General features: G+C 42.1%; 1 protein-coding gene across 1 annotated transcript in view; it reads right to left on the bottom strand.

Annotated features, from left to right (window-relative positions):
* Positions 1-1887: 1887 nt before the first annotated feature.
* LOC145442302 (protein-glutamine gamma-glutamyltransferase K-like) overlaps positions 1888-10986 on the bottom strand; it is a 30171-nt gene continuing 21072 nt past the window's right edge. Inside the window, exons 8-14 of the mRNA XM_080320195.1 lie at positions 10766-10913; positions 9520-9718; positions 6671-6822; positions 6530-6599; positions 4386-4621; positions 3316-3459; positions 1888-2772 (exon numbers count right to left, since the gene is read on the bottom strand). Coding sequence (XP_080176321.1) covers positions 2635-2772; positions 3316-3459; positions 4386-4621; positions 6530-6599; positions 6671-6822; positions 9520-9718; positions 10766-10913 — 1087 coding nt within the window. The 3' untranslated portion in view covers positions 1888-2634. The remainder of the gene's footprint in view (positions 2773-3315; positions 3460-4385; positions 4622-6529; positions 6600-6670; positions 6823-9519; positions 9719-10765; positions 10914-10986) is intronic.

Here is a 10986-nt window from a genome sequence, read left to right as displayed (position 1 = left end):
CCAAGGGTCGAACTGGGGCCATAATTGTGTCCGGATTATCAAAATTTCGAAAATGTCCGATTTCAATTCGATTCTAATGAGATATATGTAGAGTCCGAAGCCTAATTCGTTTTGAAATGGATTTTACTAGTCTAGCCGATTCCATCAATACCAAAATTATTATTCAAGTCGACGTCCCAAGGGTCGAACTGGGGCCATAATTGTGTCCGGAATATCGAAATTTCGAAAATGTCCAATTTCTATTCGATTGTAATGAGATATATGTAAAGTCCGAAGCCTAATTCGTTTGGAAATGGATTTTACTAGTCTAGCCGATTCCATCAATACCAAAATTATTATTCAAGTCGACGTCCCAAGGGTCGAACTGGGGCCATAATTGTGTCCGGATTATCAAAATTTCGAAAATGTCCGATTTTAATTCGATTCTAACGAGATATATGTAGAGTCCGAAGCCCAATTCTTTTTGAAATGAATTCTAATCGTTTGGCCGATTCTATCAAGACCAAAATTATTATTCAAGTCGACGTCCCAAGGATCTAACGTGGGCCATAAATATGTCTGGGGTACTGGAATTCCGAAAATGTCCTATTTCAATTCGATTCTAATGAGATATATGTAGAGTCCGGAGCCTAAATTATTTTTAAAGTGTTCTACTATTCGTCGTGATCATATATTCGGGTAAATGATGATTCTTCGTAGCAACCGCCGGTGTGAAATCATTCCCGCACTCTTCGAAATATATTTATGCCTAAGGATTGTCGATAGACATGGTCTGTTGAGCGTTATCATCGACACATTTCTGACGATTTCTCTGCAAAATATTCAGTCAAACGGCTGTGTAGTAGGTATCTATTCGTCTTCTTAAAATTGTTTTTTCGTCATAATACCTGGAATTACACCCGAAAACAGTCGTTTACGTGCATTTGTCATTGAATGCATCACCAAGAAATAGTATGGCAAGAGCTTCCTGAATATGGCGATGTAATTTCCAAAGCACAAAACGTTATGACACCCGAGTATATTTCCATGATTCATCCAATCAGCGATTTTCGCCAAAAATTCTAATAGAATCACAGTGGTCTGTTTTGTTGTGTTGATTCAAGCTCCGCGCCACGTTTCCTGTGCGCATCAGTAATCGCTATCATAATCCATTCGCATTTTCATCAGGCAGGAAGTATATAAAAATAGGGTTAGAGTCAGACATGAGGCGAGTGAACCATTATTCAGGATTCCATTAATTTTGGTATTAATATTGAAGGGAAACCGTCCTCTTAATATCACGTTGTCCTCAATTTGAGTTGAAAGAGTGAACAACACGTCGGCAGCGTCATTCTCTTCAGTAAGCCACCGTATTCGAACTGCAGCTAAAAAAATCACGAATTGTATCATTCCACTCCATTATATTACTGGGGTATCAAGGTCACGCGTCATCGCTTCTTAACCCTTTGCCTACTAATCGTAACTAAACTGCCTAGGTTACTTCAGAATATCGGCTGACGACTGTCTAAAATTCTCTCCTTTTGTTGACAGAGTTCGTGTACCACCTAAAAATAGTACATTGAACGCTCTCTCATTCGAAATTTCATGCTGGTCACGTCATATTTTGTGATACGATTGTTGAATGTTGATATACAATGTTCTTTCCAATTCTCTACTAGTTGCTGACGAGTGTCAGCCCAAAATATTTGAGTTCATTTCAATATGAATATACTATTCAATTGTAAATTGTATATTGAAGATCTGCATCTCGAAGAGTCTGTTCTAACAAAGTTTATCAACACCACTTCCCTGAAGCTGTGACAATCTGCAGGCGTACCCTGTCTTTATTGTTTGAAATAACCTGAGCCTTCACCATACACCAGATTGCGAACAGTATTAAGACAGACACCATGGCTACGAGCACTGTATTACGTGATAAGACATACTACAAAATAGAAAAGCTTCACACAGACCACGATAAAACTGCATATGGGAGCAAAATCGGACGGATACAGTCCTGTGCATGCAATACAAAAACGATGAAAATCAGAAACATCAATGGCTACATTAAAATGATTGCCGGAATTTGTTCATACCAAATAATATCAAACCCAGGTAGCGGAAAAGCCTAATATAAAAAGAACCACACCAAGTAGCGGAACTATCCCTGCCGAAAGAAACGCTAATTTCAGCGAAAGGCACTACTAAAATAATCTACGCTACAGCAATCACACGGTTACATGAAATGATTGGTTATACGAAACGACAGCGACTACATATCAAATGCATCATGATTAGAGCCCCACCGATTATTATTATTATCAGATCATTTTTGATATCATGTAGCACAGGAATATCGCTATCGATTGATGGAGGTATCAAAATCGGATATTTTTCTGGTAATAGATAGTCAGAGAACCATAATCTGTGACTGTGAATCTACTTCTTTCAGCCTATAGGTGTCCAGATGCAGCTTTTCTAGATTTTAATGCCAAAGTATGGCAAGCTGTTCTGATAAAGTTTTGGAAACGCGCCTCAAACTGGATGCCACATCTTTTGAATATCTGCTGCATATATCATGGTTATCTGTAAAAATCCAATATCGGTCTGACTCTAACCGTGAGCACACTACATCAAAATTCTCCTACAAGCGTTCTAGGTCGACACGTTCAAAATCACACTGCCCTGCACGCCGTTCAGTACGGTGGAAGCGTAACCAGCGATGATCATTCTGGTGCCGAATCTCTTTGGTACAACCGTGATGGTCTTGGAAAACTTGGCTTTGGCTCCGATCTGTTACAAAAGGACCAACATCCGTCATGCAGCGTTATAAGGAATGGAATGGCCATGTTAAACAGAGATGGTCATCGGTCATTGATCAGTAACTAAATACTTCTACGTTTCCAGAGTACCGTACCTGTACTTCTTAGTACTCACTAAAATAGTTGCGTTTAAAGACTGAGCTATATACCTTTTTCAATTTGGATTGCGTAAAGTAGAGTTTCGGGGTATGTCTGCGACGCATTTCAAGTGAAATCGCGATAACGACCGAGAGAAACAGCACCCGCATCACGGTAACTGAATATATTTTCGAAAATGCCACAAGTTGGAAGTGTTATTTGTCAAGTGCAAGTAGAGTATTTTAGGTGTGGTTTTGCCTAAAAACTGGAAAACCGCCTGTTTGACTACTCCGAAAAAGTAAAGTACTTCATTACTGAGGTAGAAGTGAACGCAGTCTAAAAACGCAACAAAGACTATTCGAGTACTCCAAAAAAGCAGTACTTTCATTACTGCTGACCGCCTCTGCGTAACAGACACACCGTGAATCGCACTTACACTAGGCACACTCAGCTCCAAGACGCCGACGATTCCGGAGCCCTCGATCCTGAGTTTCCCGGCGGGTAGCTTCTGAGAAAACGGGTTCGTGAAAGCCACCGTGACTTCCACGGACTCGCCGACTTTCACTCTGGTACTCGCCACCTGAAACACGCATTTTGATGAGGCTGTGTATTGACTCGACTTGGACTCGAGTCATTGCGCATGACTCGAACCAAGTCATATGACTCGAGACACAGACGGCTAAGACCGACATTTCATTGTAATTTCGAAGAATCGTAAAGTAACCACCCTATTGGGATTTCGTCTATTGGTACTGGTACTTGAAAATGCGACCTGAAACTGCTAAAAGCGAAGAAAATTAGTACATTATAAATGTGAACCATTCAATATCACCAAACAAAGTTATAAAAAGTGAGTTTAACGGGACTTTAACTGGAAACTGAGCAGTCAACACATTGACTTGGACTAGGACTAGAGTCATAATGCCATGACTCGGACTTGACTCGGTGGTGAGTTGAAAATGACTCGACTTGACTCGAGTCAAATCTATAAAAGTGAGATTGACTTGTGACTCGGAGCCTTATGACTTGGTTACAACCCTGTGCCTCACCCACAGAGGGCGTCGGTAACAAATTCTGCAAGGTTTTGCCCGCTTGCGCCACGTGTGTCCTTATATTACCTTCATTTCTACTCCATAGTTTTTAGGAAAAATTGCTTGCTTGGATTATCAAAATTTCATCACTACCGGTACTAAAGTGGTCATGTCTTTACATTGCTTCTACTTTGAGCGCATGACACTTTTTAAGGTTACAAAAGATATAATAGCGGACGTGAAAACTTAAGGGAAATATTACTGGGTTGACTCGATCGAGTCAAGTCGAGTCATCACGAAATCGCGACTCAAGTCGAGTCATTACAACTCTGGTCTTCGACACAGTAAAATAGTATATATATATAATTCTTGTTGATAAATTAACTCTTAGCTGCGGGGGACGTATAATTCCAGCAATCGAAAAAAAACATCACCAACTACTCAACTCGAGTCATTAGAATTGTTAGGGACATACCGAGACTGATAACGCCGGCTTGTCTAATTCCACGCTATCGTTGAACGCGAACGATTGCAGAACCCCGCCAGCGGGTTTCTTCACGCCGCCCAGCACAAAGAGCTTGACGCTGTTGTTGGTGCTGCGCGTCTTCGGCAGATACATGGAGCCTTTCAACGTGGCTTTGATGGTCTTCGATTCCCCGGCGGCCAGCGTGAAGTTGCTGCTGTCGTCGTGGAGTTTGGAAACGATAGCTCCTGGAAATTTCGGGAAATTTTCTCACTCGAATGAAGAATAAATGCCTAATTAGGCTAATCAGAGAGAAATATCGGTAATCCAATTCTAATTCAAGTCGTGAATTTGTTTCAAGGTTCTCATTTTTATTTGAATCTAATTACTGGTTGTCCTGAAAATCCTACAGACGAACTGTACAGTGCGAAACTTCCACTTCTGCTCGAAAACTTATTTTCCAGGCAGAACTACTCATTTTTGAACTTTGGATTCTGAAAGGCAGAGAGTAGTCGGGGGCTGGTAGTTCGAACAGGGGCGGCCAACTTTTACGGCCTGAGGGCCACATGAGATAATTACGAACCATTGCGCGGGCCACTTGAATGTTGATGACCATCCGATAAGAGCGAACCGGATTAGGTAACGGTGAAAAAAGACTACCGTATCACGTTGTGCAAAAGTTTCATCGCCGACGATCTTTCTGCGAGGTCGCATGTCGGATGACACATTCCCTCATAATCGCGAATATACTTAGACTCAATTCTGTAAATTGGGCGTATTTTTAATTTTCAGAAGGGGTTACCAATACTAAAAGCTAGAAATTGAGTGACAATAAATCGCGAAAAGCGCTAAGGAAAATTTCAAGTCGAATAAATCTGTCACAAAATATTCTACGTTATGGTCATACACGAAGATCTACCGTAATTTTCCATGTATAATGCGCAAAATTTTACCGATTTTTTGTCCTTAAAATAGGGGGGTGAGTATTATACATGGGTACAGCAAGCCTTGAAAAAAATCCCTCAATCAAAAACTTGAAATCGCACCTTTCTTCATGTTTGTTTAAATCGCGCATCACCTCTAGCCATTGGGCCCCGCAATTCGCATTATAGAGTGTAACGCGCTGCCAAATAGAGAAGCTTGTTGCCAATTAACGAAAAGCGTGTTTCTAATTAACGAGAGTCGTCTGCAAAGCACGCGATCTCTTGCTGAGTTAGTTTGCCGTTTGTACGCAAGCTGAATCAGGTCGCTGATTGCTACAAGCGTGCGCGGCAATCGTTGTTGATTCATCGCGTCAACGACAGGCCTTAACAATCGCATACACAAGAGGCCATGTGCACGAGATATAATCGCTTTTGTAATTGTAACAGGCCACGTGCGCAAGATATCGTGTGTCGCTAGCCTGAGCTATCGCGTCGCCGACCTCACAGGCTTTGGCTACTATCTACTTTCGTTTAGAAACAATGCCGTTAATTGTATTATGATTAGCGATCATTATGTCAAGATTGTTCGACAGTGACATCGCAAAACAGAACAACATGGAATACTAAACCGCAACTATTCATGTACTCATGTACTGCGAATGCAGGGTGCGTACTATACATGGGTACAGGCTTTTCCCCAGAATATACACGTCATTTCAAGGGTGCGTATTATACATGGGGGCGCACTATATTCGGAAAATTACGGTACATAAAATATGGCTGGCCCCTGGCTAGGCTAATGCAGTCATTGACATCCCAAATTTTAAATTTTCAGGAGGTTACCAATACTAAAAGCTAGAAATTGAGTGGCAATAAATGGCGAAAAGCGCTAAGGAAAATTCCAAGTCAAATAAATCTGCCACAAAATATTCTACGTTTTGGTCATACACGAAGATCTACGTAAAATATGACTGGCCCCTGGCTAGGCCAATGCAGTCATCGACATCCCAAATTTCGCGGTCAGGCTAATCAAATTTTAGTTGGCCTTGCAAGTTCACAATTAAATTACCTGGGTAATTTATTTTTGATAATACAACTGATTACGAGAATTACCGCGTAACTAAATATCAGTTGAAAGTTCAAGAGTCGGAACTGCATCCCGAAACTTTCGACTGCAACTAAACCCATTTACGAATAGACTAAATAAAGCATTCCACACAATCACCAACATACCGTTGTATTGCATGACTTTGGCCACGATACCGATGTAAACTTCCCTTGCCACACTGTCTATGCTAGTGATCTGAAAAGCAAAGATTAGCGCATGAAGCCTATTGCCTATTACTGGAAATTGCCAGTGGGCATCCAGCAAACCTTGAAAGAGGCGACAATGTCTTCACCGATCGCTACCGAGTCTGGAACGTCGGCTTCAAACTTGACCGCGTCTGCCGAAGCCACCCTCTCGGACTTGGTGAATTTCACATACTTTCTGGCTATCTTGAAAGACAGCTTTTCCTGAGGAGTCCCTGAATATTAAATCATCGGTAGAATACTTCCAAACACATTGGGTCAATGTAGTAGGCATTGCTACGCAAGTAGAAGTGGTAGTAACACCAGGGTTGTAACCAAGTCACAAGTCAATAGTAGTTTATAGTCTTGACACGAGTCAATTCGAATGATGACCTTGAACTCTCTATTACAACACCACACAGAAAAATACATTCAAAACTTCTGAATCAATTGAAAATTTGATGTGTTATTTCTCTAATCAGCAGAAGAGCTTTCAACATCTTGCATTCCAGAATTGACATGTCAAATTCGAATTTTTTTGGCAGACTGGCAGGAAACTTGTCACAGGCCAGCACCAGTTCGTATATCGACGGTCGAAAAAAACTGCCTTGGTGGTTAGCGGTTTTCAGTTTTCCAGTCAAAAGTAGGCCCGGATAACTTCTTTACTTGGAAATCGCTAATTCAAGACGAACCAAAGTAGAACATCAGGAATTTACTTCTACTTTGGGCGCCGAGGATGACCACATTAGCCACCTTTGCATCTGCGCGAATGACGCAAAAATACTTTTGGCAGTTGATCGGCGGTGAAATAATGCAGAACAACTAATCACGATATAGGCACAATATTCTAAAATATATTCAGGAGCTTGTTCAGTGGCTATTTCATGCGGTTCTTATGACAATTTCACATATAAATAGCGATGTGCGCATATCCCTAAACTATTTACAGATGTTAGGGTTGTAACCAAGTCACAAGTCAATTTGACTTAATTATAGATTTGACTCGAGTCTAGTCGAGTCACCGCCGAATCAAGTCAGGGAGCAACAGGCCGAGTCCGAGTCACAGTGTTAAAGGGGCACTGCACATGTGGTCTCAAATGGAAAGGGCAAAACGAAAGAAAAATTTTGGCCGCAGCCGTTTTCTTCAGAACGCCACCGTAATGGAGCTGCGACGTATTGAAATTTCCACAAACACATCACGCTCCAGCAGTCACGCAGAGACCGAACTTTATATCGTTGTCAGCTGATGTTATGAAGGAAATAGAATACACTAGGCCCGATTTGGACATAAATCTCCTGACTGGACAGTGGACATCTTCCGTTGAACGTGGTATCCAAACCACCTTGGCAGGCGCGTAGCCAGCCGAAAAATAAGGGGGGGTTGAAATAAAAGGGGGGTTTCGATTTTTTCCGAATTTAGTAACGTAGCATCGATTCATTAGGGTTAAGTACATGCGATGCGTAAATAACGATTATACAACATCCCCGTGTTGGCGATTATAGGCGTATGATAAGCTTGTTGACGAGTCCGGAAGTGCTGTTAATTAGCGACTCCCTGATCTGTCGAGAACAATGAAATACGCACGCGTCGAACATTTGAATACGAGCGCTTATCAACGCGCTGAACAATTAAATTGGCGCGCTTATCAAAGCGTCCAACAATTAAATACGCCCGCTCTTGCGTCTTGCGTCTTACGTAGCTTCGGCGACGATTTGCGCAAGTAAAAATGTACGAGTTTTTATGGAATATGTGCTATAATGACGCCGATTTCAGGTGGTTCAAACCTTACCTCTTATAACTCAAGCCTACTGGACTATAACTGAAGACTAGTGGAAATCAATTACGCATGTACGCACGCGTCGAACATGATTGCGGACATTCGATGTCATTCAGTTACGAGATGTCACTCTTTAATCACAATCGCTAATCAGCTTATACTTAATAGCATTTTATCTAAGCCATCGAGAAATAGGAGCCAAAGCATGGTAGGCCCAAGACGCGGTAGTTAGGCTAGCGATATCTTTAGTACTAGGCCTATTGCAGATGCGATTGTGTAGGCCAGCGAAGATATCGTGCACACCAAGCCAATGCAGATGTGATTGTGAAGGCCAGTGACGATATCGTGCGCACAGTGCCTATTGCAGATGTGATTATTCAAGCCAGTGGAATTAGGCTTGTCGGAGACGCGGTAAATCAGGCTAGTAATGATTGCCGAACGCGCGACAATGAATGACCTGATTTCGCCAATCATCTCAGCGGGAGATCGTGTCGCTTTACATTGTGCAGTGCAATGCGCATGGACGAACCTGGCTAATTAGCCACACGTCTTTCGTTAATTTGCCGCGCGCAATACTGATAATACGACTGTGCAACTGCAACTGTGTATTAGCGTCAGAGCGGTCATTTAAAAAGAGCAAGGTTTCGCGTTAAAGGAGGGGGTTTCGCGTTTCTAAAAGGGGGGTTTCGACCCCCGAACCCCCCCCTGGCTACGCGCCTGCACCTTGGCGTGTACGACATATTTCCTTCACAACATCGGCTGACAACGATATAAAGTTCGATCTCTGCCTGACTGCTGGAGCGTGATGTGTTTGTGGAAATTTCAATACGTCGCAGCTCCATTACGGTGGCGTTCTGAAGAAAACGGCTGCGGCCAAAATGTTCCTTTTAATTTGAGACATCATTTTTAGAGTGCAGTGCCCCTTTAAGACTCGAGTCCACTGTAAACATGTTTACTAAAACAGATAAAATACATTTTCTGGGCCTATTCTTCAAATATCGGACCTGATATACGATATTCGAATAAGTTATATAGAATGTGCCGAATCATACAACTTATTTGAGTCATGCACAGTCACTACACAAATTGACTCGAGTTGAGTCAACGAAAAATTGCGACTCGAGTTATTACAACCCTGCGCGCCGCTCCACCGACCTTCCGCAAACTTGTACTGGCTGGTGATGTCTTCTCTCAAATCGGAACCGACACGTTTGGTGGACATGTTCTTGCCCACGGACCCCTCCTCGGAGAGAATCTCCTCCCACTTGTCGTCCGCGATTCTCCTCCAGTGCCGTTTGGTGCCGTTCACTTCGGCGTAGATGAATGGGCCGTCGTAATTGTGGTAGATGAGACCCTGGCGTTTAAAAACAGAATTGAAATGTTCTATAGGGGTTGTTCAAAATTTTTTTCTTTTAAATTTCACTGGCAACCTTATAAAATTGTTATGTTGTCTACAAAAACGATGCATAGCAAATTTTGCTCAATTCCAACCGGTAGAAGCGAAGAAAATTTTGGAATTGAAATAATAGCATTTCCGATGAGAGAATTATAACTAATTAGTAGTCGAAGAATGTTCCAGAATTTTTTCTTCAAATCCAAAATTTTGCGCGGTTCATCAACTTTGCTTTCACCGGTTGGAATTGAGCCAAATTTAGCATGCATCGTTTTTGTGGATAACTCAAGAATTGCATGGGGTTGATGGCAAGGTTGTATTGTAACCAAGTCACAAGGCTCCGAGTCACAAGTCAATCTCACTTTTATAGTTTTGACTCGAGCCAAGTCGAGTCATTTTCAATTCACCACCGAGTCAAGTCCGAGTCCAAGTCATCGAGCAGAGGTTCGAGTCCGAGTCATGGTACTATGACTCGAGTCCGAGTCATTGTGTTGACTGCTCAGTTTCCAGTTGAAGTCTTGTTAAACCCACTTTTTATAACCATGTTTGGTGATATCGAATGGTTCGGATTTATAATATACTAATTTCCCTCACATTTAGCAGTTTCTGGTCGCATTTTCAAGTAACCAGTACCAATGGACGAAATCCCAATAGGAAGGTTATTTTAGTATTCTTTGAAATTACAATGAAATGTCGGTCTTGGCCGTCCTAGTCTCGAGTCATAGGACTTGGTTCGAGTCGTGCGCGATGACTCGAGTTCCAGTCAAGTCAATACACAGATTGACTCGAGTCAAGTCATTTCAGAGTCATCAGAAAAACGTGACTCAATTCGGACTCGAGTCGAGTCATTACAACCCTGGTTGACAGTAAAAGTTGATTTTATAATTTTTATATTAAATTAAAAAAATTCTAAATCTAATAGCTTCGATTCTGCAGTTTGGAATTCAGCGAAATTTATTATAGTCAAAAAGTATGTTGTGTCACAAAACAAAGTGTTGAGTAGAATACCTGCTTGATCGCGTCCAGGGGCATCGGTCCGCACCGCATCACGCCCGAGCTCTCCTCTTGTGGCGTCGCGTCCAGCGCCTGCCACCCGCCAAAACCTTTGGGCAGGTCGGGCCGGGCCATCCACACGTCGTTCCAAACGTGGAAGTTCCTTCGTAAATAACGTCGGGATAGAGCCACGATATACTTTGAATGTTCGAGAAAAACCGGACGCTTAGTTTCTG

This window comes from Botryllus schlosseri, chromosome 7 (assembly GCF_051294905.1).
Source record: "Botryllus schlosseri isolate E-star chromosome 7, Bs_hap1, whole genome shotgun sequence".
NCBI classification, from domain to species: Eukaryota; Metazoa; Chordata; class Ascidiacea; order Stolidobranchia; family Styelidae; genus Botryllus; species Botryllus schlosseri.
The sequence above is the reverse complement of the archived record's forward strand: the minus strand, read 5'-3'. Positions and strand labels throughout refer to the sequence as shown.